Source organism: Balaenoptera acutorostrata, chromosome 9 (assembly GCF_949987535.1).
Source record: "Balaenoptera acutorostrata chromosome 9, mBalAcu1.1, whole genome shotgun sequence".
Taxonomy (NCBI): domain Eukaryota; kingdom Metazoa; phylum Chordata; class Mammalia; order Artiodactyla; family Balaenopteridae; genus Balaenoptera; species Balaenoptera acutorostrata.
In genome coordinates, this window is record NC_080072.1 from 31,813,663 (window position 1) to 31,840,532 (window position 26,870).

A 26,870-nucleotide genomic window follows, 5' to 3' on the forward strand; every position below is an offset into this window, starting at 1 on the left:
CCTGTGTTCTAGGATTTTAAAGCAGATGAGAAAGCGATCTGAGTTGCGGTCACCAAAACTCCGTATGGTGGATGGCTAATTGCTAAGACTTAGCTATCAAGTGCATATCAAGGTACGTATAAAGATGTCAGTTGAAGTGAGAGGCGCTTGGGGGGGGGGTACACTGTTTTAATTTAGTATATGGCTAAAGCTCAAATATTTATGTCAGATTAAGAGAAACCTTTACTCTCCTCTTCAAAATCTTTCTTCCATTTGCACAGCTCCCAAAGTCCTCGCCATTTGGAACAGTGGAGAGTCATTTGAAACTTAACTGAATGCTGGAGGCAAGTTCTACTTTTCAGGTCATCTAATTTAGGAGATCCAATTTCTGCAGAGAGAAGACGACGAGTGGGGGAGGGAAAACCCAGATTCTAAGTCTTCGGATGCTTCCACCTTCGATCCACAACCTGCCACGCAAATCGAGCCAAGGCAGGGATTTTTGCCGCGAACCACCACCATCACCACCACCTTGTCACTCACGCCCGATTAACACGCCCCTCTGGTCCCACTCTCGGCCAATGGCGGCTCCTCTCTTTGCATAGTAATGAGCTCGAGACCTCCCCCGGCCAATGGCGCTCCAGGAGACGGGTTAGTTTTGCATGTACCTAAGTGATTTGCATAACCCCGCGGCTGGGGGCTTGGGAACCCGAGCGTGCAACCCTAGAAGGGAAAAGGACGGGAGGAGATTGAGCCGCGGCCGCGAGAGAGCGAGAAAGAGCCCGGGTGTTTGTGCGAGAGCCGGGCGGGGGACTGTGGCGAGGGGCCGGCATGGCTGAAGGCTGCGCTTCGCAACCTTGAAGAGCGGCTGCGGCGGGAGGCCGGGGACCGGGAGGCGGGTGCGATGGCAGAGTGCGGCCCCTGCAGCTGCGCCCGGCCCGGCAGGCTGGCCTGAGCCGCCGGAGGAACGGGGCTGCCTCTGCGCTTCCATGGAGCAGCGGGTAGGGCGAAACTCCGGAGCGCCGCGTCCCTGCGCTGCTGCTGCCGCGGGCTGTTGAAGGGGCCGAGCCCCCGCGACTGCAGAGAGGAGAGCCCCCGGCCCAGCCCGCAGGCCTGCCGCCCGGGGCGGCGGGGGGCGTCGGAGGGCGCCAGAGGCGCGCCGAAGGAGCGGCGCCGCGGGAGAGGCCGGCGCTGGAGGCGGCCGCAGCAATGCCGGGCCCGCTGGGGCTGCTCTGCTTCCTCGCCCTGGGGCTGCGCGGCTCGGCCGAGCCCAGCGGCGCGGCGCCGCCTCTCTGCGCGGCGCCCTGCAGCTGCGACGGCGACCGTCGGGTGGACTGCTCCGGGAAGGGGCTGACGGCCGTGCCCGAGGGGCTCAGCGCCTTCACCCAAGCGCTGTGAGTGCGGGCGGAGGGGGCGCCGGAGGGGGTTCCGGGGGGCGGAGCCAGTGGCAGATCCCACTCCATCCCCAGTGTCCCGAGGAGGGGGGCGCCGTCACCTCCTTGGCACCCGCACCAGCGCCGCGAGCTTTACATGCTTTGCCAGTCCGGGTCCGAGACCCGTGTAGCTCTTTTTCCCAGACTTTTCGGGCACGATCACCACCCCCCCTCCCCCAACTCCCAAGTGCATGTGGGGCCGAGGAGCAAGGAGGAATCTGGAAACGCTTGCCCCTGGCAGCCTTTTCACGCGACTTTCTCTTCTCCCGCGGGCCCCTGCTCAGCTGGCAAGAGTTTTGCAGGCGGCAGGGTTGAGGGCAGCTAGAACTTGGCCTGAGTCTGAGACCGAGGCAATTTTCGTGGGGAAGCACCTGGAGCCTCCTTGGGTTCCAGCATGTGGGGAGAAGAAAACACCTGTACCGCGGTCGGGGCGAATGGCCTTCCCATTTGGCCCTGTCCGGGGTGGGGGGGGGGGAGGGGGGGGAGCGACCTGGCACCTCAGTCCAGTTCCACTCCGGACTCAGCAGCAAACGCCTGGGGTTCTGGAGCTCGCAGGGAAACTGGGCGAAAACAACGGAGAAGGGAGGGGGGGAAATTGCAGGTTTCTCTGGGTGAAATACTTTTACCCAACAAGGCCTTTTAAAGAAGGAATGCTGACCTGAAGTACAGGATATTGGAAGAAAATGAAAGTTCCAGAGCATAAGCTCTGCCTGTCCCAAAAGGTAGCAGTTTTCTGCTGTTCCTTAACCAGTAGAACTTTTCTTTTGAGCTGCCTGAGGTTGGGAAAGTCACTCAGCTGGTTCTGACTTCCAAAACCCCACTCCACCAACCGGGACGGAGAGCTTTAGACATTCGCTTTAGAAACGAAGACTCTGACATAGGTGTTGGCTGTGGTGTTGGCAGGTGGCACCAGTAGAGAAAGAACGGGGTAATTGCGTGCAGGGTTTGCTGTATGCTTCTGTCCTGCCTTGCTGTGCTGTGTGGCCAGATTAAATCAAGGGCAGTGAAAGAACTGTTTGAGAGAGGAAGGGATTCTGAGAGGCCTTGGGTAAAGGGAATTTCCTTTTACCTTACAGCTGCTGAGAGGGACCTCTTAGAAATAGACAGTGTGAAAGGAATAACAGACCCCGTGAAGAGATCCTCTCTGTGCAGGCCAGAGCGGTGCTGTTCCCAGGTGGCTGGTGGGAGGTGTTCTGCTTGCCCTCTGCCAGTGGGGTTTTTTTGAGTCTTGTGGCCAGTTGCCTTGGACCTGTCTCATTCTTTGACACCAGCCCCCTTCCCTTTTTTTTTTTTTCCCCTTGTCTCAGGTTTTAGTTACACATTTGAAGTCATTTTCCTTCAGCATGGTGAAATTTAACTTTTCAGTAAAAAAAAAAGTTAACTTTGCAGTGAGGAGCAATTTGCCCACAAAGGTACCTTACGTGGGAAAGTTTGGGTGGGAGTGGGGAGAAGTAAGGGAAAGAAGACTGGGTAGAGGGGAAGGGGCTGTATTTTTTCCCCAAGACCTCTTCATACTTTTAGGGAATTCATTCAGGAGAGGTGGCTTTCCCTGAAACCTCTTTCAGGTCCCAGAGAGAAAAGCATACTTTTACTATTTTGACCAGTTGAAAAGACCTTGTTTAGCAGATTCCTTGAGTTTTAATGTGTAGACTTGCCCTATAAGGAAGAGGGCTGTTTTACATTAGTACCTAAAAACCGCAAAGAAATTTTTATTTTTATGAGAGCACGCTCCTTGCTATAGAGCATCAGGCGTCTTTCTTTAGAATTCACCAAAGGTAGTGAAATGCTATATTCTCAACCTTGAGCCTTACATAAGTGACTGTTCATGGCTTGGGAAACAGATAAATAATTGGCACCAGTCCAGATCAGATTGCCTAAACTAGCATCATCATAGCACTTTCTGAGCTGTGGTGGTGGGCAAATGTGTTATATTTTCTTTTTCCCTTAGTGATCTGTAGAGTAGTTGTACCTCCTGATAACTTCTTATTTCACTTGAACACTCTTCATTTCACCCTTAAAAGTATATGTTATATGACGAACCCTTGTAAAGGCATTTCAAGGGCAATATATTTGCATTTTGGGAAACCAGTGATCTCAAAAGCCACGTTGAAGAGGGGCGAGTGCTGTGATCTGCCCACTCCAGTTGATCTTATAAGACACCTTGGAATCACCCAAGGTCTCTTTGCAAGTACTTCTGATTTGCTGTCCCATCACAGCTTTGGTGAAACACAGGTACACACCAAGGAACTGGATCCATGGTTCCCAAACTTTGATTCACTGATTTCTAATTTCTGGAGCATGGACACCAAGGCCTATTTAGTTATACATAAAATGATAATCACAAAAATAGAAGTCAAAAAGATGAGACTATTAATCGAAGTTATTTTCTTGTCATTCCTCAATGGTGTCTTACCTTCACCTCACTCAGGTGTGTACACATCCCACATTGGGACTCTTCGTTGACAGAGCAGGGATTTTATTTTACTCAACTTGAGTCCAGAGTCTGGTACAAAGGCAGCACTTAATGTTTCAGTGAATAAATAAGGACTTAAGGCCACACTGAGGGGCAGGATTGGGGCTTGGAATTCAGCCCTCATTCCCACGCAGGATTGCCAAACTCTGCATTCTCAGCATTTAGCTTTTTGTCCAGATCTGAGAAGGCCCCAGAGAGAGGATACCTGCTTTTTCTCCTTTAGGCTCGTTTAAACTTGTTCAGCCTAACAATGTCTATTTCCTGCTGAAAGCTGCTTTATCTGAGTCTGGGGGCAGAGTCAGATGTAATCCTCAGTGTTGTTGATGGGATTCCCCTGTTCACAGCGTTTGCTGCACCTGTAGTGCTTATTTATATTTTGCAGCGGCAGTTCCCGATCCTGTGTCACAGTGCACTGGCTTGTCACATTTCACCCTGAGGTGTTTTAAAGGAAGTACTCTGACTAGTATTAAAATTCTGAAGTGTATTTTTAATCAGAAGGGTTCAAGTTTATTCCTCTATTAGAGCTAATAAGGTCCCTCTTAATCACCTGCGTTCCAAGATTCTTGATTGAGAGAGAAAGGGATGAAGTCGTGGTGGTGGGGAGGGGATAGAGAACGTGTGTCCTCTGGTTTGTGTGTTACTGTCACAAAATTTGAGACTTGTAGACGGGGGTCACAAATTTCCACATCCTAGGTTATATCTGGTGCATAGTTTTAGGATTATAAAGGCTGTTTCTGTGGCTTTGTGGAGAGGGTGGTAGGTCTGAGCCCTTGGTCGTAGTCTTCACCATGCCCCTGAGTAATTGTGTGGCCTTGGGCGAGTCATTCTACCTTTTTTTTTTTTTTTTGGTGACAGTTTCTTCATTTGAAAAATGAAGTCATTGGATTCACTAGATTCTATTTAAGGCTGCTTGTAGCTTCCAGACATTCTATATAAGATTTTATAATTCTTACACAGTTTTAGGATGGCAAGGTGACGATAGCGATCGGCTGCTCTCGTGAAAAGATCCCAGAAGTATCTGAATATCCGTCTAGTTGAAGTTGCACAAGCCTATTTATTGCCACTCACTTGGAGGAGGAGTTCTTTGTGTTTAGAAGTGTGTGTTAGGAAATTTGCCATGGAGACTTGTTACAGAATGCATGACTAGCTAAGGCTCTTTTGCTGGGGTAGAATAGCCCCGCTTGTTTCCTGTTGGTATGGCTTCACACTTGGAAAATAAAATCACTCTGTTTCAGTAATTTGGATACTGTACAAAAAGTTACTCAACGTCCTCACTTCCATATAATTAGTCATAATCTCTGCAGCCTTCGCAGTGTGTGTATCTTGTACATGGGCAGGTTAGCAAGCTTTCTATATAGAACTGATGGTTACCTGAGGGACTTTGAAGGGTTTTAAAAAATAATCTGTTGCTTTTTCTTCTTTGGGAAGCATCATCTCAGATTCTTCCCTAAGGTGTACTTTTTTTCACGACTCCAAGCACCTTTCTTTTAATAGTATTATTTGAAAGTATTTTCTTATGTTTCCTCCAATGTCAGTTGTATTCCCTGGCAGGTCAGTAATCAGTGGCTAAATGTTTATACCTTTTTGATGGTCAAGTTTTGATATTTTGATGTCTAGGTTACTGTCTGTAAATTTCACTGTTAGCTTATTTTCTGCGGTGTGTCTTTCTAGAGGAGTATTTGTGTTACCAGGGAACTTTGTTCTAAACAAGGCCAATATATGAACATCTTTAAGTACAGGTCGTTTATTTTACAAACTAGTGAACTGCTGGGTTCTCTTTAAACATGAGAGGAAAGAGCATTCTGCTGGGAATATGGAGAGCTGGTTTCCAGATCTGTCAATAAATCACACGAGTGACCTTGAGGTGGTGACACACTTAACCCTTCAGGGCCTTGGCTTCTTCACCTGAGAACAAGGAAGTAAACAACTCTTACTGCCAAAAGTTTTCTTTCTATTTAATTTGATTTTTTTTCCATACGTTTGTCCCATCCTCTCTGTTGTGTTAAGTATAGTATAGGTGTCTCAATCCTGAAATCCCTCCCCGACCCAGGAAACTTCCCGAATTGTCCACCTCTACTGGAATGTATCCATGGACTGGGGAACCTGCCTCAGAAGGCAACAATGTGCTGGGTGTGGTCTGAGCTCTACCCAGGATTTAAACCAGGGATTCTCATTCGAGGCTCCTGAAGGCTTGTGGTAACCACTAATATTTTATGATTTTCAGTCCAGCTAAATGCTAATAGCAGTTATGGTATCACAAGCATTTAATGTCCAGGCACTTGGCTCTTACGTTAGAATCTTAAGGTAACATTTGACAACTTAATCTCTTAGGGAAGATCAAAGTTCTGTACTAGTAGGTGGATCCAGGCAAGTTTGGGCGTTTTCTTGGCCTCTGTCAGGTTCTCTCTCAAATTCTTATTTTAGTCATCTTTATAATGGCGGAAAGCACTGACAGCCTGCAAGTTTGGATTTTGGTCTTTGGTCTCCTTGGTTGTGCTTATCCTTTTATTTCCATTTTTCTTGTCAAGAAATAATGGATATTGGTGACTAATGGCTGTCATTGCTTTGAATCTCTCTGAATCTGTGTAGACTATCAAGCAAGTGAAGTTGTAAGAATCCTTTAGTGACTCATTGAAATTTTTCTAAGACCGTTTCCCACTTTTTCTCTATAAAAAAGATGGAAGTTTCCATAAAAGCACAATATTTATCAGTGTTCCTGGGCTACAAGTTAAACCCTGCCCCATGTGCCTTAAACTCTGACAAACGTAACTGATGTAACTTGATCAGACAGCTCTGCTTTTCATTGTTTTTTTTTTTTTTAATTTTTTTTTAAATTTTATTATTTATTTATTTTTGGCTGTGTTGGGTCTTCGTTTCTGTGCGAGGGCTTTGTCTAGTTGTGGCAAGTGGGGGCCACTCTTCACTGCGGTGCGCGTGCCTCTCACCATCGTGGCCCCTCCCGCTGCGGAGCACAGGCTCCAGACGCGCAGGCTCAGCAATTGTGGCTCACGGGCCCAGTTGCTCCGCGGCATGTGGGATCCTCCCAGACCAGGGCTCGAACCCGTGTCCCCTGCATTGGCAGGCAGACTCTCAACCACTGCGCCACCAGGGAAGCCCCTGCTTTTCATTGTTTTTAAAAGAGAGTTCACGGTTTTGTCTTTAGAAAGGTATTATCTAGCTTGCTCTTTAACTGCCTCCTGAAGCCTTCAAGTGTTTGGCAACGCCCAAAGCTTGTTTTCCTGTATATACAAGAACATGGATAACTTTGTCCCCAGTTTTGTTCAGTGAAGTGTAGTTTTTTGAAAGATTCGTTGAGGATAATAAAATGCTTTAGTTTTAAATTCTATCAGTGAAGAAAAAAAAAACTAGGGCATTTAGCAAATCAGTACTCTTACACAATGACTAATTTGTCTGCCTTTCTAGACATTTCTTTTGTGTCTCAGACACTTGATGAACAAACTGTAGGCCGGGTATCGGCTCTACTGTCTGAAATTGGGTGAGTTCAAAATTGAGTTTAGAAATGATTTTATAGTTCATATACATTTAGTAACATCTCAACTTTCTAAAGACTTGAGCAAGTTACTACTCAAATACCCCCTTTAAATGGCAAGATGTAATTATGTAGTAGTATACTCTGGATTCACCCACCCATAGACAGATATTTGTTATTAAACTTTGTATATGGCTGGGACTATTTTTAGTAAGTTTCTTATAGTGTACAGAAGTATTCTGTGTCATGTACAGGCAGTTAAAACTCTGAATGGGTGGTTGTTTTTAGTCTCTAAAGCGTGTTTTGATACTGTTACATATTTTAATAGTCAAAAAAGCACACTAGCCAGGTCCCCCTCTGCCCCTGCAGTAAGTCTACAGCAAGAATTGTCATTTTGCATTTTGCATCTCTTATTTTAGATGCAAGTGACTGGGGTTCAGGAATGCCATCTAAGAGTGTAGGCTTCAGAAATGAACATTTAAAAAATACATATTTTGGTAGTTCTCTTAGCTTTTCTGTAATGAAAGATCTTATGGGAAAAGCACTGAACCAACCCTCTGTGGCAACATGTTGGCCCATTAAGAATATAAGAATATCCTTGTAAGGAAATGTAAACCATAGATATTTTGGGAGGCAGCTGGGCCAAGACTGGGTATACGTTTAGATCCCGGGCTGGTCTGTTGTTTGTGCTAGTGAGAAAACATGTGTGGGGAAAGCATATTTAATATATTACAGGATATTTAATGACCCTTTATCCTTCATATTTGATTTGTATTTAAGTATTCTGAGTCAAGATAAGTAAAAAGTTATGTAAGCCCCTTGAGCTAGTTTTTTTTTTCCCCTCTATTTTTACACTAGGAGAATGCAGCCCCCCCCCTTTTTTTTTTAACAAAGTTTTAAATATAAAATTGACCATTACAAGAATGAAAATCTCAGTGCACACTGGCAACAGAATATTTTTACTCTTCGAATCAGATTTCAGAGCGTGGTATCCAGAAAAATCATGAGTTAGATTTTCCCTGTTCCCTGTACATTTTTAAAGTTTTCTCTGGGGGAATTTCCCCTCCCGAGTAGAGTGACCTGACTTTGGCAGGGAGATGGCGCCTTTCCCTTGGCTCTGTGGGAAGCATGGCTGAGGAATGCACCTAGGATTGCTTGGGATCCCACTTGCCCACTCCGCCCGGGCTCTGACTGCCCATGTGGAGCTCTCAGTATAAGCCGCAGCATAACTGAGTGCAAGTGGTGACATCCAGACTCCCCTGAAGAGCTTGATTAGAGCTGTTTGCCTAGCGGGGTAGATAGATGGCCATTAGAAGCCTCACCCTTATTCACGTTTCTTGTTGGGAAGTGCAGGGTAGGAGGTATGCTTCCAAGCTGGCAGTCTTCTCTCTAAAACTCTGGGGACTGGGCTATGATGCTGTTTAACTTCTGGTTTTTCCCATTTCCCTACAGGGTAAGCTTCATGCTAAGAGGCCCTTAGAGAAAACATACGACTAATATGGATAATACAAGAAGGGCTTGGCTGACTAGATTTTCTCAGGAGAGAGGAGACCTGTGGTTGCCACCACTGTGATCTACGTTGTCACCCTTCCCGTGTGTGTGGAAGCCATCTCAGGGAGCTTCTTTTTCTTTCTGAGAATCTCCAGAGAATCAGCACTATTCTCTCTCTTGAATACCTTACACCTTAAGAACTCTAACCCGAAGTCTAGCAACTCTTCTGGAGGTGAGGGGAGAGAAGGCAAATACTGTCGATTAACCTTTAGGTTTCTTAATGTTCTTGAAGACTGTTCACACGCTTCTCTGTTTTAGGTGCTAAATCCAGCTTTTGCATTTTCCGAACCTGATAATTGCCCCTTGGGTCCTCTTCAGGCTCTCCTTATCTCACATCAAGCATGTACAGAATTCTCATACAATTTGATCAGAGTTAAGAAAGGAGTATTCAATGCATTTAACATTTTAGTATCATGTTTTAAAAGATTACATGTGGATTTGCTAACTGATACTTAGCAGTTTATCATAATGCCAGTTTTCATCCATTCTGTGCTACTGCTACTTCATCTCATTTGATTAGTGGGGTTTGTTTTAAAATCTTAATGTTTTCTTATGTTTGTAAGAAAGAAAATGTTTTCTAGTTGGCCTTCTGTTCTCTCCAAGGTCATTTTGAGTCCGTGGTGGTCGCATAATCCAGCTTTTTATGTCACTCTCTACTCTCCAGTCTTCTTTTTATGTGCCTATTTTTATGAACAGGACTTCAGAAGTTGTTTTATTTTTGAGAGTGTAGCACAAGAAATCAAGACCCCTGAGGTCCTAAATCTGTGCGCTTGAAGGTATCACTTAATCCCTTTGGACATTGTCTTTTCCATCTGCAAGAAGAGGTCACTTGACTTTATCTTCAAGGGTCACATGTAGGAAACTTCAGCATGACCTGTTTGAGTGACAGCAAGGACCCATTACATTATGTTGTCATTTCTTTGGGGAGTGACTAAGCAATTGTCTATGTGTGTTATCCCTTTAAGTCACTTAGATTTAAAATTCTAAACCCTATTTCTCTGGTTCTTTGAATGTATATCAGGTTTATAGGCTGTTGGAGACTTCACAGTGAGCCCTTGTGCTAATGGAGAAAAGGCTCTTCATCTGGTAGACTTTTCATTCAGAAAACCATAAAGATCCTGGTGGAGAAAGAGTAGTGCATATGTTTTTATCAAGATTCCTTCTTACGGGTGGTGCTACTCCCTTTCTAACAGGAAAGCCTAGTGGTGGGGAGTTACAGTTTCTCTAGAGGAGAGAGCTTGGAGGAAATCATGCTTTCTTGCCTTGGTCTCTGACTGGGCATTACTTCCCTGAGATGGCTGGTCAAGTTGAAGGACGCTCTCCTAATAGGGGAACGCATTGTTTCTCCTCACAGCAAACGGGCACGTGACCTTAGACAGTGTCAGTGTGATCTTTAGATAATAATTTTCTACTTCCAGACTTTGGAACCCTGAGGATTTTCATGAAACAACGCTTAACTCTTTAAGAAGCCTCATGCCAGTGAGTGCCCAACGGTTTCTCGTCACTTTCCATGTTGGGGATGGATAAGATTAGCTCAGGTTTGACAATATAGCTGAGTTCTTGTTTCTTCATATCACCTTGTTTCTAGCAATATTCAGATTATGGGAGAACTTTTTGTTTCAAGTACTTTAAAATGATATTTTACTGGTTATTGGATACCTGTGTATTTTCTTCACATTTGAGACCAATGCTTTGTTTTGTGGATAAAGAAAAGCTTATTATCCTTGAAGTAACTTTAGAACTAAAATCCTGTCTTTAAAATCTTTAATATTTCTCAAAAGTTATATGACATTCTTGGTAAGCACAGTTAAACCTTTCTCAGAACCCTTAAAAACTTTTCTGGGTTTTGATTCAGCTCTGATTTGAAAATGAATTGTAAATTCAGAGTAGCAGCTAACATATTCAAGAGTGCTCACGACCTATTTATATTGGTTGAGTGTTTCAGATACAGTTGTGCATTTTCTACCCTGGGTCTCTTTCTTTAAAAAAAAAAAATGTTTGAGATGTTTTTCCCATTACCATCTTGACATCTGCCCGGTTACACATGAATAGCTTGACCCAGTCCCTCAGCAGGGAGACTACCATGGCCTTGCTTTCAATAGCCATGTCACTGACAAAGAAAACATATGGAATATTTCATTCCTGCCCTTTGCAAACAGTCTGGGGCTGTGAGGGCATGCAGCAGAGGGCTTCATCCTTCATGGTAGGTTGGCAAGTTTGTGTGCTAACCACAGGCTCTGCTGTTAGCAATCAGACTGTGTTTTCCAAAGCCCTATTACATACTGTGGAAAGGAAATCTCGTGTTTTGGATAAGCCAGTTTCTAATATCAATTTGAATTAAGTTTGTATGACCTGCTTCCATGGTGGGGTTTCCTGCTTGATCAGTTATTTCACCAAAGGGAATTTGTGTGTGTGTGTGTGTGTGTGTGTGTGTGTGTGTGTGTGTGTGTTTGTGCAGGACGTTTCGAGGCTGTTCTCCCAGGTTTGATATGTGGCATGTGTTTGATGGATACACAAGTTGGGAACAAGGATGCTTGATTCCCGATAGAACGTACCTTGAGGACTGTCTGCCTTTATGTTTATCTTCCTGTCAGTCTGCAGAAGGAGGTCAGTTGATCATTCTCATGCTAGCCAAGCCCTGCCACATTGACCTTTAAGGCTTCTGTTGCGTAGCACCAGCTTCTACTGGGGACTTGGTTTCAGTTCAGCTAGCATTAACGGCTTTGCTTTGTGGCATCTGAATTCACAGTGTGGAGGCTTGTCAGCAGGTGTGGCAGGAGAGGGCCAAGAACGTGGAATAGAGGGGTAAATCAACTGCTGTTTTTCTTCAGGTCTTTTTCTGCGTTAAAGGAATTTGCCCTTGGCACCACCCTGGCTGAGGTGGCATTCCAGAAGGAGAAGGAAAAAAAAAAAACCCTATGACACCAAAGATAAGAAGATTCATGACTTTGGTGGAGGAAATAATGACATACATTTCATCAGGGTCCTTTCCAACCCTTAAGTTACCCTAGCCTGAATTTCTAGTTCTGTTGTTTCTTAGACATGTGGGCTGGTTTTGACAGGAGTAGATGATTGTTTAAAAAGGAAGTGAGCTCCTGTTTTGTCCCAGATATAGCCAAATATTTAAATGTATATATACATCTCATCTAGAAGGTATTTCTGATGGTTCTTGGTATCATTACTGAACATTCGCTGTAAAACAACATGCTAATAGACATTACTGCCTCTCACATTTTCTTATAAGAGTAACTCCTTTTGTAGTTCTTGATTACAGTAGATTTCCTTTAAATTTGGACAGTTACATTTTTAAAAGTTTTGGTTATACAGTTGTTCACGAATGAGCCTATTTGAGCCCCTCACTTTCTGTTAGTGACTCCATATGTGTATTCTAAAATAACTCGTATAATCTCCAATGCTCCATCTTCCTTCTTTGACTACTTAACTGACCTTTATAACTACTGATTCATAGGGAGAACTCCCCTAAACCTCTCAATCTTAAAAATTCACCCTTTTAAGTGTACAGTTTTGAAATGTGTATAGGAGTGTAACCACCACCATTGTCAAGATCTAGAACATTTCCATCACTCCCCCCTGTGCCCTTTGTAGTCAGCCTCTCTCCCCACCCTTGGTCCCTGGCAACTGATGATCTATGTTCTACCTTGGGTCTCATATTGTTTTGCATTTACCAGATTATCACATAAATGGAAAGTAACAGACTGTAGTCTTGTGCCTAGCTTCTTTTTTTTTTTTTTAAATTTTATTTATTTATTTTTATTTATTTATGGCTGCGTTGTGTCTTCGTTTCTGTGCGAGGGCTTTCTCCATTTGCGGCAAGCGGGGGCCACTCCTCATCGCGGTGCGCGGGCCTCTCACCATCGCGGCCTCTCTTGCTACGGAGCACAGGCTCCAGACGCGCAGGCTCAGTAATTGTGGCTCACGGGCCCAGTTGCTCCGCGGCATGTGGGATCTTCCCGGATCAGGGCTTGAACCCGTGTCCCCTGCATTGGCAGGCAGATTCTCAACCACTGCGCCACCAGGGAAGCCCCGCCTAGCTTCTTTTACTTATCATAATGCTTTTGAGATTCTACCATGTTGTTGTGTAGGTCAGTATGTAATATTCCTTTTTATTGCTGAGGAGTATAGCATTATATGGAGGTACCACAATTTGTTTATCTATTCCCCAGTTGAGGGACATCTGCCTTGTGTCCAGTTCTTGGCAGTTAACAAATAAGACCATTATAAATATTCATGTAGAAGTTTTTGTATGGACATAGCTTTTCATTTCACTTGTGTAAATACCTAGAAGTGAGATCCTGGGCTATATGGTAAGTATATATTAATAAGAAAACATTGGTCTAGATTTTAGTGTCTTAGAGGCTTGATATCACTAATTACTTATAGCCTCAATATATTGTTAACATAGTATATATGTGGTATTCGCAGAAGCTGTTAAAAATTGATTGTTTAAATGTCTGTGCTTTTACAGGAGTAGAATTCTTAGCCTTTTTAAAAAAATTTGTTTATTTATATTTTATTTTTGGCTGCTTTGGGTCTTCCTTGCAGTGCACGGGCTTCTCATTGTGGTGGCTTCTCTGGTTGTGGAGCACGGGCTCTAGGCGCGCAGGCTTCAGGAGTTGCGGTGCACAGTCTCAGTAGTTGTGGCGCATGGGCTTAGTTGTTATGCGGCATGTGGGATCTTCCCGGACCAGGGCTCAAACCCGTGTCCCCTGCATTGGCAGGCGGATTCTTAACCACGGTGCCACCAGGGAAGTCCAGCCTTTTTGATACCTGGCAGTTAACCATGATGCCTGAAGGACTCGTGTAGAAGTGATACCAATGTGGGGCATTTTGCTGACAGTGAAAAAACTTTGAATTGTTAGTGTATTTGTGTTTGAAAAGTCGGATTCAAAAAAATGGAAATTTGGTGAGGAATTGCTAGGCCTACTTGTGTGTTTGGCATGTTACACATGGCATGGTTTCCATTTTATAGCTAAGCAAACAAAGATTGGAAAGGTTAAGTAACTTGTGATGACATCCCAGTTAGTGGGTGGTAGTTGGTGTTCGGTATTTGTTTGTCCATTCTGTAGTTAGCATGGAGAGTTGACAGTGTCAGAAGAGGATAAGGTTAAAGTGACAAATGAAATGGTGAGAAGCTACAGGTTACTACAGGGAAAAAAATCAGAATTGAAAATAAAGCATCCCGAAAAAGCATACACATGTATCAGTACATGTGTACATACAGTGGGGTACTGTGACTTGATTTAGGAGTAACTTATGTTCAAAAATCAATTTACTGGGTAAAATTAAGTTATCTTTTATTTCTAGCAGAATTTTTTAAAAAGGTCTCTATGACTTGATCTCCTTGAAAGCTTTCACATCATTTTCTACGTTAATAGTGTTTTTCCGTGTCAGGAAAGTAAATATCAGTTGTGTGCCTTTTAGCTTGCTTTTTCTTTTCTGGAATTCCGTTGGATGGTATATGAGGATCAAATCCGTTAGCATACTCACTTTTTTGTTTCTTAAGGAGCAAATTTCTGAATGTGCTTCTTTAAACCAAAACACTGAAGTAAATTAAAAAGCAAAGTGTGCAGTATGATGGTTTCCATATAGTTGCCCCCTTTCACTCACTGGAATTTCCTGCCTCTCTTGTTGAAGATGTTTTTATAGGGAAGTCAGCATAAAAGTGAATCACCCATGAGCCTTTTTTTCCCCCCAAGGCATTTCATGGAGTCAACTTGGTATTAATTTAGCTGGTACTCTTCAGTTGACTTGAATACTGTGTTTTTGGATGGTGAGCTGATGTTTATTAAGCTGTTAATATTTTACAGACTGGATGGGTTCCTGTTTCAATCTATGTGCTCTTTCCTTTAGCAGCAGGGCTGTTCATGACTGAATCTGTGACCACAGTTTTGATTTTGAATGTACCAGCCCCATCATGGAGAGTCATTTACCTGGTAACTCTACAGGTTGTCTTCTTCTGGAAGCATTTTGCTGTTTTATTTCACTTAAGTTGCATTCTTTATCATGAAGAGCTTCTTCATGGTCTGTCTTGCCATTCAGATAAACCATCATCATCATCTTGTTATGAACATAGATGCTAAAAATCATAAATGTCATTGAGTACCAGGTACTAGGTGAAGCGCCTTTGCATGCATTATCTATTTAATACTCCCATCAGCCCTCTAAAGCACATGCTTTTATTCTCCATTTTAGAGATGGAGAAACCCCAGGGGGTGAGGGCACACAGGTAATAAATGAGGTTTTGTGGATGGGGTGTTGGATCTTGTTTTTTCAGACCAGGGTTCCTTGGTTGAGTGGGTTGTATGACAGTGTCCTTTAGTGCTCTTCCTAGATTCAGGCATTTATCTATCTTGTGTATGGTGGATATCATGAACTGCTTGTTGTATAGATGAGGAATTAGTTTTGGAGAGGTTAAATCTGTTTGTCCTCTGCTTGAAGTGTTCTCAGCTCCTTAGAATGTAGATTTGGACCCTTCTAAATCTTAAAGGTCTCTGGTGCAGTGGTACTAAAAGTTTTGTGTGTGGTATGGACCACGCATCAAAGAGGCTATATTTACAAGCATATGTCCCCAATAAGTATATAAATACATATATTTATATATAAATACACACATATATGTATATTTAAATATACATACATATATTTACAGGTACATGTTAAGAGACCTGATATCTATTTATTATTTGTTCAGCATTTCAACTACATAAATTATAACCAAATTTTTGCTAATATTTTTCTGACTTTCTCTCCTTTCTTAAAAGTTCACTTCTTTTATTTATTTATTTATTTATATTTTTGGCTGTGTTGGGTCTTCGTTGCTGTGCGAGGGCTTTCTCTAGTTGCAGCAAGCGGGGGCCACTCTTCATCACGGGGCGCGGGCCTCTCACTATCGCGGCCTCTCTTGTTGCGGAGCACAGGCTCCAGACACGCAGGCTCAGTAGCTGTGGCTCACGGGCTTAGTTGCTCCGCGGCATGTGGGATCCTCCCAGACCAGGGCTCGAACCCGTGTCCCCTGCATTGGCAGGCAGATTCTCAACCACTGCGCCACCAGGGAAGCCCCAAAAGTTCACTTCTTTTAAGAACTGGTGGAAGACAGTTGATCTGGCTCACATTCTCCATTTAACATGGAAGAAATCCAGTTACATTTAGTTGTATGAGTTGCCCAGCACCATTGGTAGCCCTCCAGAGTATGTTGACAAAACAAAGCAGGAGGAAGCACATTATCAGAGTAGATGGTCCTTTCTTTGATTATGTAAACCTTTAATATTTGATGAGACTTTTGACTTGTGTTGCTTATGGCTTATGCTTGTCAGATGGTAAGATTTCCTATGCTTCTTCCTTGTCTATTGTCCAGTCTTTCAGGACCCAGTACTTTATTGAAATTGTATAATAGGAGGTAGTTAATTTGTAGAGGTGAATAAAAAGGTTTTGTGCAAATAATTTTATCAGTTCAAGCTATTTTCTGAGAGCTACTAATATTGGTATAATGGTTCATGGAATCAGTAGTCTTTCAACTCTAAAGTAATACTTATTGAGATAATAAGTCATTATTTTAAACGTTAATTTGTTCAACACATTTATTAAGTATTAAGAACTGCTCTTGGTGCTGGGGACACAGATAACTGATGATATATTGGTATAATGGTTCATGGAATCAGTAGTCTTTCAACTCTAAAGTAATACTTATTGAGATAATAAGTCATTATTTTAAACGTTAATTTGTTCAACACATTTATTAAGTATTAAGAACTGTTCTTGGTGCTGGGGACACAGATAACTGATGATATCTTTTTTAAAAATAATTTAATTAATTAATTTATTTATTTTTTGGGCTGTGTTGGGTTTTTGTTGTGTGTGTGGGCTTTTCTCTCTAGTTGTGGCAAGTGGGGACTACTCTTCGTTGTGGTGCACGGGCTTCTCATTGCGGTAGCTTCTCTTGTTGCGGAGCACAGGCTCTAGGCGCATGGACTTTCAGTTGTTGTGGTGCGCGGGCTCAGTAGTTGTGGCTCGCGGGCTCTAGAGCGCAGGCTCAGTAGTTGTGGCGCACGGGCTTAGTTGCTCCAAGGAATGTGGGATCTTCCCAGACCACGGATCAAACCCCTGTTCCCTACTTTGATGGGCAGATTCTTAATGACTGCACCACCAGGGAAGTCCCATCTGATGATATCTGACAGTGTCCCTGCCCTCATGTAACTTACCTGGCATGGGGTGCAGTAGGGGTGGTGGCAGACAGTAAAAAAATAAATAAAATAAACATATAAGATCAGGTAATACTAAGTACTGTCGAGAAAAATAAAGCAGGATGAAGGGGGCTCACTATTTAAGTAGGGTTGTCAGGGAAGCCTTGAATCTTGGAGTGATTAAGGTAATTACCACTTAAGAGAATCAGTATCTCTTGGAGTATGAACCCATCTTAAGCAATGGCAAAGCAAGGTTTTAAAAGTTCCTCCCCACCCCATAATTATAATTTAGTTAAAACATAAAAAGTTGAAAATCCACATGCCATAATAAACTGGTATATCAGTACAGTGGCCTGCTACACGGCAGTAAGATAACCAACTATTGATACATGCAGCAGCATGGATAACTCTCAAGGGTATTACGCTGGGTGAAAAAGCCAATCTCAAGAGGTTACATATGCTGGTGATTCCATTTAAAACACTCTAGACATGACAGAATTATAGTGGAGAACAGGTTAGTGGTTGCTAGGGTTAGAGATAGGAGGACAGTGAGACTCTAAAGAGGTAGCAGGAGGGAGTGATGGGGCAGTGATGGCAAAGAAAAGTCTGTTTTATTTCGTTTAGTTTTTGACAAAGTTGTAGTTGCACCTAGTGCCCTAAAGCGAGGAATAGAGGTGAGAGCAGAGTTTTCCTTGAGAGTATTTTTTTATTTCACAAGCACAACATTACGGGAGGTTCTATTTCATTTTCCAAGTTTGTGGAATTGAAAGTGTCTATTTTCTGCAAGGAATTGAAAATACTCTGCCAGGAGGAATTGAAAGTATTCATTCTATCCAGGGCTTTGTTTCAAGTAGAGTAATATGCCCATGTTTTTGTTTTTTTTTGTGGTGAGGGAGCAGTTCCTTATCCTGACTGCAGTGGTGATCATATGAATTCGTACGTGTGGTTTAAAAAAAAAGGAGTGCATATAAAAAGTTGTGGAATCTGAGTAGGGTCTGTAGTTTAAGATAATAATGTTGTACCAAAGTAAATTTCCTGGTTTAGCTAATGTATTCTGGTCATGTCGGATGTTGCCATTGGGAAAGCTGGGTGAAGGATGCATAGGAACTCTGCACCGTGTTTGCAACTTTTGCTGAGTCTTAAATTATTTCCAACAACAGCAACTACTACACCAGATCAGTTTAGAGTCTTGAGAAATCTTAGTAGAAATCTTACTCTTGGCCTCACTCCTGAAATATGACGAGGAAACTCTATTTCTGAGGTAAGATAATAACCTGAGGTTGCAAAGCCCAAGTCAAATCTAGACTTTTTAACTGTCAGGCCCACATTATTTTGCTCCCTTTAGAGCTTAACCAGTTTTATTTTTATTTTTTAATTTTTTTGGCCACGCTGCGCAGCATGCCGGATCTTAGTTCCCTAACCAGGGATTGAGCCTGTGCCCCCTGCAGTGGAAGCACAGAGTCCTAACCACTGGACCGCCAGGGAATTCCTAAACCAGTTTTTTAAAATTTAATTTAATTAATTTATTTATTTTTGCCTGTGTTGGGTCTTCGTTGCTGCGCGCGGGCTTTCTCTAGTTGCGGTGAGCAGGGGCTACTCTTTTATTGTGGTGCACGGGCTTCCCATTGCAGTGGCTTCTCTTTTTGTGGCTCACGGGCTCTAGAGCGCGGGCTCAGTAGTTGTGGCGCACGGGCTTAGTTGCTCTGCGGCATGTGGGATCTTCCCGGACCAGGGCTCGAACCCGTGTCCCCTGCATTGGCAGGCAGATTCTTAACCGCTGCACCACCAGGGAAGTCCCCCTAAACCAGTTTTAACTGCTGCTGAGCAGTTGTTGGAGATGATGTGTGTATCCTCCATGTTTCTCCCCGAATTTGTCTCCCCACATCCCACCTAGCTGTGTGTGTGTGTGTGTGTGTGTGTGTGTGTGTGTGTGAATTCTCTTCTATGCCCTGCGGCATAGAAAGTGTAATATATAAAGTGTGCGTTAGGTTTATCACTTAAATGGTTTTAGCCATATATTTGAATAAATAAATCCCACATGCGTCGTCTTCATTACTGAGCACTTGGTCCAGTCTAAGTAGTATGGGCATTGTGTTGGATCTCTGCCTGTGAATTAGTAGCTGAGTGGTGTTTTACTTCGGATGATTCAGTATATTTGCCTTAATTGCTGGATTAACCAATTTCTTGCCTCCCACCATAAGCACACACATTTGTATAAAGAGAGGATAAATGAATGAAGTTTTCAGGACTAATTTTTGTGGTATTTAAGCAACAATAGTTTAGATTACCCACAACCTTAATTTCCTTTCATGAGTCCTATAGATGGGCTTTGTCACCATTTACACTTGATTACTTCATTGTTAACCCCAGTGATGTGATTTAGCATGCAAAGGCTTAATTATTCCTTTCTGGCCTAGTGAGAAATTTCCTTCCAATAATTGCCTCCACTGCCCTTTAGCCTCTTAAGCATTGAGTTTGTTTGGAACAACACGGTTGCTCAGCAAGCAATTCCAAGCTCAGCAGTGCCTGGAGCTGTCTTTGGACCATAATTTATACCTTTGACATAGTGACTTAGGCCTCAGTTCTTGCGTGATGTGCCCAGTGGATGCTCTTCATCAGAGCAGTGGTGCGATGCATTTGTCTGAAGTTGCAGGCAGAGAAGTTCATGACTAGATGGTACTAAATAATTCTCGTACAGTCTCTCTTTTTCAAGTTACTATCTCCTTATTTTAAGTGAACAATTATGCCAACTTCGAAAATAAGCTTAGACTCTTAAAAGCAAGTACTTTTACTTGAGTACTTTTAAGAAGTGTTTTTGTAAGGCAGTCACATGTTGTCATAGTCACAGTATAGAGATCATTATGTAACGGATCACAGTCAAGATGAGGCTCAGACCTGCGGGATGAAACCGAGAGGCTTATGAGGGGCTGGCAAAGAGATGTCTTTGTTTCAGTTTGTTTAGTTTTTTTTTTTTTTTTAAACAATTCTAGAAGATTTGTTAGTGGAATGATTATTGTGCAGGTATTTTAAAATTTTATTTATTTATTTATTTATGGCTGTGTTGGGTCTTCGTTTCTGTGTGAGGGCTTTCTCCAGTTGTGGCAAGTGGGGGCCATTCTTCATCGCGGTGCGCGGGCCTCTCACTATCGTGGCCTCTCTTGTTGCGGAGCACAGGCTCCAGACACGCAGGCTCAGTAATTGTGGCTCGCGGGCCCAGCTGCTCCGCGGCATGTGGGATCTTCCGGGACCAGGGCTCGAACCCGTGTCCCCTGCATTGGCAGGCGGATTCTCAACCACTGCGCCACCAGGGAAGCCCCCAGTTTGTTTAGTTTTTAAGAGAAATTTAGTTGCATCTAGAGCCCTAAAGCATGGCGTGGAGATGCGAGAAAAAGTTTCCATGAGAGTATTTTTTTTTTTTTTATTTCACAGCCACAACATTGCAGGAAGTTCTGTTTCATCTCCCACGTGGAAGTTTGTGGAATAGAAAGTGTCTCTTTGCTCCGAGGAATTGAAAATATTCCACCAGGAGAAATTGAAAGTATTAATTCTACCCAGGGCTTTGTTTCAAGTAGAGTAATATGCCCATGCCTCCTATAGACGCTTTATAAGACCTAAACTGTTCAGTGTCATTTTGGTGGGGGCAGCATAGTTTCAGAACTTTCCTCCCCAGGCCCCTGTCACCCAGCTTCAAAATTCTATCCCTTACCATTTCCTTAAACAATATTAACTGCTCCATTTCTCTCAGAAAATGTCTAGAATAACAGTGGCTTCATAGGGTCATTGGCTATTCTACAATAAAAATACTTGTAGGCCAGTATGTTTTGGGTCAGGGTACACTCTTAGAAAATAGAATATCACATTTATCTCATTAGTTAAAGATGTTTTTAACAGAGGTGTTTTTTGTATCCATAAACAATTTCAATTTTCATGCTTACGAGACATTTTTGCCTTAAATGATCTGTTGTTAGGAGAACCAACTCATTTTGCTAACATAAGGAGTAAATCGAAGGAATACTTACTGAATAGCTAATAAAGCCGTTACAGTTGTTAAAGAATTGGTCAGGAAGCATGGCAGAAAATTGAAGCCCTCTCGCAATATGTGTTCTAGAATACTTTGAGAGTTTAAAATAGTATAGACATTTGCCATTTGATTTCTGTAAGTAGCATCTCAAGTAACAGAATTTTGCTCATAAATATTTTCAAAATTTCATACAATGATTGAGATCGATTTCTACTAAACTTTAATTATCCTGAGAATATAATAAATTCAATACTATTCATTTTAAACTCTCAGGGATGCTTTAAGGATTCATTATATTTAAGTAGGCATTGATTATTGTACAGACAGACAGTAAATATCTGGACAGTGTTAAGATGCTGGACACCACTTGCTCTTAGATGAAGAAAATAAGACTCGACACAGTTTGATTTATTATTAGAGTTTAGGTAACTGATCGTCAGATATTGTCAACTAGGTGAGTTTCCCCCCTCCATTTGCATACCTCCATGGAAAAATAAGAAAAGCACCAAAACTTATCATGGTGTTTTGTTTTGTTTGAATTTGCAATATCCATGAGAGAGTGAGAGATGTTCGCTGGTGCTCTAACCTGGTGACAGAAGAGGGAAGAGGCAGTGCCCCTGCCTGCCTGCAGGGGGCTTGCTCCAATGGCTGGTTTATGGAGTTAATTTCTATTCCTCAGTTATTACTCTCCTCTAAAGAGAATGGGATGCAGTAAATCTGCCTGACGTTGTCAAAGGCAAATATTTATTGGTAACTTTCATGAATTTATTCACTCTCATGAAGTTAGTGTTTTATGACAAAAGAAACTGTGTCGTGGGCAAATGTGTAGCAAAATCATTTTGTTTCCATAACCTTCTTTTCAACTAGAGAACAACTAAAACACTGCATGATTTATTTTAATTTAACAATGGTTTTTAATTAGCAATGATTTCGTTAAAGTAGCTCTTCCTAGAATTGCAACATTTAAACAAGTGATTCTATACTTAACAGTAAAGTCTTTGAAAAGAGTGTAATGGAAACAATAATTTGGTACACATTTGTTCATGACCCAAATCTTTAAATTTCATTCCTAAGTAGTTTTGACTCTTCCAGGGCTCCAGAGAGCAATGACTCTTGTCATAGGACAAGCTGTGGCCCTGGAACCAGTGCACGTGCTATATTAGTATTAGCATGAGGATTCGTAAGAATTACAGACTTCATTGAAGTATTTGAAATATAGCATCCTTAAACTCTCTTACTTGCTGTTTCTTTAGCAAAATGAGACACATTGTTGTACATAAGTCTCTGAAATACTTTACAATGTAATATATGCACTGTTGAGAAAACTCGTATCAGGCAAATATATTGTGAAAGCATAACTTCAGCCATTAATACCACAGACATATATTTCCATATGCCTCATGCTCAGAATTACTTATAAGCTCCATGAGGGCAGGAATCAAGTCTCACTTAGCATCGCTTTAGCTCTTCCCTTGCCTATACTTGTGCCTTGCACGTAACACACTCTTAAATGTTGAATACATTGAAAGACCTGGAAAGATTGCCTTTGGAAATTGACATTTTATTAGTAAATTAATATGCTTAGCAAAAGTTTATTCCATGAACATCGAGTGTGTGCCTCTTCTTCCAGCCATGCTACTGTCTTCATGGGGGGAGGAGGGACGATAAGGATGACGTTTCCAGTTTTAACATTGATCAAGCTCCTACGTGTGCCAGGCATTGTGTGGAGAGCTTCACATCTGCAAGTTCACTTGATCATCACAGGAAATGTATAAGAAAGGTATTCTTTATCCCCATTTTAAGCTCAGAACACCGAGGCACAGAATGCTTAAGTAACATGTTCAAGGTCATATGTTAATAATCTCTAACCAGGATTTGAACTCAGCAGTCTTACTCCAGAGCTTGTGCCCTCCTCCTCTCTCCCACGCTGGCTCACAAGTGTCCACGGGTGATCTGGTTGGGTGGAGAAGACAGACATAAACACAAATAAAATACAGCGTGGGAGTGCCATCAGGAGGGATGAACAAAGGGCTGTGGGAGCAGAGAGGAAGGGAACTTGCTCTGCCTTGGGGAGCTGGGAGGCTTCGCAGCAGAGGTGACATTTGAGCTGGGTCATTTAGTCTTCTGCGGGGCAGCTGCCTGAGTTCTGCCCTGTTTGAAATAAGCACATTTACAAGAGAATAGTGGAGCACATTCTACTTGATGGATTGGATTGACGGTTTGGAAGTAACTCCCCAGAATGATGGCTTTGTTAGGTATTTGTTCTCCGAGAACCCTACCTGCCACTCCCCTTCAGTGAATTGTGGCAAGAAAGCTGTCACATTAAGCTGTCACTCAGGATATTTGTGAGAGGGGGAGGGAGGAACAAATTATGGGCAGGACTAGGTATTTTCAGAACAGTCTCCAACCCGGAAAGATTATATTTCAGAGCGTTTAAAAATGAACACAACGGCCTTTTTTAGGTTGTGCAAAAAGAAAATTGAATAATGAAAAGTTAATTAGGCTATGGAGATTTTAAAAAGCTAGACATTCTGATTCTTATCCACTATAATATGTGAAGCTTTGTTTAAAGCCAAGATAGGAAAAAAAAAAAAAAAAAGAGGCAGAGATGAATTATACAACTGCACAAAGTTCTTATAGAGATTGCTTAACTAAAAATGTTTTATCTTTTTCTCTGTGATTTTTAAGGAGTTTGTAAGAAGCAGTTACAATTCCAATTTTTTGTCTCTTGTCTAGCTGTTCGCTTTAAGAATACCTCTTGAGTTTTGCTGTTTCTTTCAGTGTGTATATGTGAAGCTAAGGAAAGGTTTAGGAGCCCAATCTAGATCTTTCTAAATGAGGTCTGCTAACAGTTGTATTTCTGGAGAAATGGTTGCACAGCACTTCTGCTTCTGCTTTCTACCCACCCCCTTCTAAACAACCCCTCCTTCAGCCCCACTCCCCAAGCCTGCCATGCAAAGAACTTGCTTTGTTACTGATGATAATATTTAAGCTCTAAAATTTTAACAGTATTTCAGTTGCAAATAAATGGAAATTGTGTATTCTGTTTAATGTGTCTCAGAAAATCCCTGCTATTTTTTTTCTTTAAATACAAGAAAACAGGCGTGTAATGCCTCATTGAAAAAGGCCGGTAGGGGTGCTTTGTGCAGGTCTTAATTAAGGGCTTTGAAAGACCAAACAAAAGGAAAAAGGAAAATGCTACAGGGTTATTGTTATTCCACCCCATTGGCTCAGCTAGCTGACCATCCATTGGAGCATTTTGTCCATTTTGAAACTGAATGACACTTTTGTTCGTGATTAACAGAGGTGAAAGAAGCCAATTATTGGGCCGTCTTTTTCCATAGAGCAGCTGCTGTTAGATTTAACTGCAGGCAAATATGGCCTTTTACTACCACAAGGATGTTGTGATGACAGTTTATTTTTATAGAACTATGTGGTGGAAAACAAAATCTGTCTGACTCCTGTTATGAATATGCCCTGGAATTTATCATGGAAGGGTGATCTTCATGTTCTAGCTGTTCCACAGTTCTCTTTTTAAAAATCACATCTATGTGTGTGTGTGGTGTGTGTGTGTGTAATATATATATGTACTCATTTTTAAACAGCTTTGTAGGTATGAGATTCCAACATTAAAGTTATATAAGATATTTGTTAATATGTATATTTGTAAGCTGCTTTCAACTTTTCCCTATTTTAATTTTAATAACTCCTCACTCCTGCCCCACCCCCACCCCCCGCTTGTTAAAGTTGCAGAGTAATTAGTGGAAGATGGAGTGGTGTCGCCTGGATCTCAAGCTATTTTGATACATAGGCTACTTAGGTGGGGCAAATGAGTCTCAGAGACCACCTACTCATTAGTGCAGACTTCCGGCCTCTCAGGCTTGCTGTAATAGGAATGTAACTTGGGAGGAATCTCCCATGAGCCTTGGTATTAAACTAACATGTAATAATGGGGTAGAGCTGGGGGAGGGGCACAGAGATCAGCTCTCAGGATCCACCCTCCTCCGATACGTACACTCTTAGATGCTGGGGCAAGAGGTGGGGCTTGGGGCACCAGGGTCAGCTGTGCTTTCCTTCAGTGAGATTTCAGGTCTTCACTTTTATCTGTTGAGGATCCTGGTGCAGTGGACAAGGCACCGTGTCCAGTCTACTTGGGCAAGTTTCTTAACCTTGCTGAGCCTCAGTTTATTCCTCTAGTTGGAGTTAATAATACCTGTCTCTCAGAGTAGTTGTGAGAATTAAATGAACTGAGCCTGTTATATGTCTAGCCCAGTGCCTGGCCCATAGGAAATGTGAAACTGAACCCCCCTAAAACTGAGTCCCCCTGCTGAGTTTAAGATTAACTTCTCTGTCCAAAACTTTGTGCCCTTTCTTGTCCCGGCCTTGTTCCCCTAAGAATTGAGGAGTATCAAAGAAAAGGGAGGATTGAAACTGAGCAGGACCCTGCGGGGCCTTCCTAGATACAAAAGCCCCTCCTTGTCCCCTGTTTCTTGTTTGTAGAAAAAGGCTTTAGTCTCCCAGGTCTTCCCTGAGTTCCAAAGAGCAAACTCAAGCAGTTACTAATCAGGGAAGTGAGGGAGTGCAGAAGCAAAGGAAAAGAGATTAAACAAGAAAAGTAATGACAGCTTGAACAATAGTTCAGCAATAAAACAGAGGCCTAGTTCCTCCTCAGGGGACATACATAACAATCTGACACATAGCTTTGAGTTGTTCTGCAGAAACTAGACCCCCACTCAGGTGGACGATGGTGACTATGTGCTGACCGCCAGCACTTAGACCCCAGAGTGGTTGGAACCAGAAGGTTGACGGTTAAGATTCCCAAAACATCACCCTGTTACCTGACCACCAGCCAATCAGAAGAAAGCTCACAAGCTGCAACCCTCACCCCAAATGTTGCCTTTAAACACCCTCCTCCAAAAGCCAATGGGGAGTTCAAGTCTTTTGAGCCCGAGCTGCCTGTTCTCCTGGCATAGCACCCTGCAATAAACGCTGTATTTTCCTTCATCACAACCTGGTGTCAGTAGATTGGCTTTGCTGCATGGCGGGCCAGTAGACCCAAGTTCGGTTCAGTAATAAATGTTTGATCTGTGCTAATTCCCTTTCCCTTTTTAGGCTTGAGGAGTCACCTCATACCTAAATCTGAAGCCAGGGGGCAAGAGTTCAGTAACTTCTTACCCAATTTGGTTTTTTCTTAAAAGGTTTTCTAGTAGCAGAGGGTTGAGTTGTAAGGGATAATTTAATGAGAATAAATGGCTTCCCTCTGCTATGCTCTCTTAATCCTTGGCCTAGGACAGAATCAGTGTGACTCTTCCCTGCTTTGTAGACCATCTGGGAACATCCTGGAATATGGACTTGTTCTTTGAGAACTGTTGTCATAATTCATTTAAGAGTCATCTCAGGCCTGGCTCTGTCTTGCTCTGTAACCCTGGGAAAGTCACTTAACTTCTGGGCTTTATTGGCAACATAGTGCTAATAACACTTAGCTCACTTCCCACTTTTGCAGGTCTGTTTTGAAGATGATTACCTCATAGGTGGTTTTAAAGAACTCTGTAGATATCATTTCAATACATTAAAATGGAAGGGCGAGGTCCCCCAAATTGTACCACAAAATAAAATACAATTTTATGGCAAGGTAGGTAACCTAGTTGTGTAGCTACGTGGGATTGTTTCATTTGGACAAGCTTTTTAATATTGAAGTTCGGTTTGGGGCTCACTGGGGTCTTGG

General features: G+C 42.6%; 1 protein-coding gene across 1 annotated transcript in view; it reads left to right on the forward strand.

The window, feature by feature from the left end:
• Positions 1-937: 937 nt before the first annotated feature.
• LGR4 (leucine rich repeat containing G protein-coupled receptor 4) overlaps positions 938-26,870 on the forward strand; it is a 97,469-nt gene continuing 71,536 nt past the window's right edge. The window contains exon 1 of the mRNA XM_057552865.1: positions 938-1,370. Within this exon, the coding sequence (XP_057408848.1) occupies positions 1,186-1,370 (185 nt within the window). The 5' untranslated portion in view covers positions 938-1,185. The remainder of the gene's footprint in view (positions 1,371-26,870) is intronic.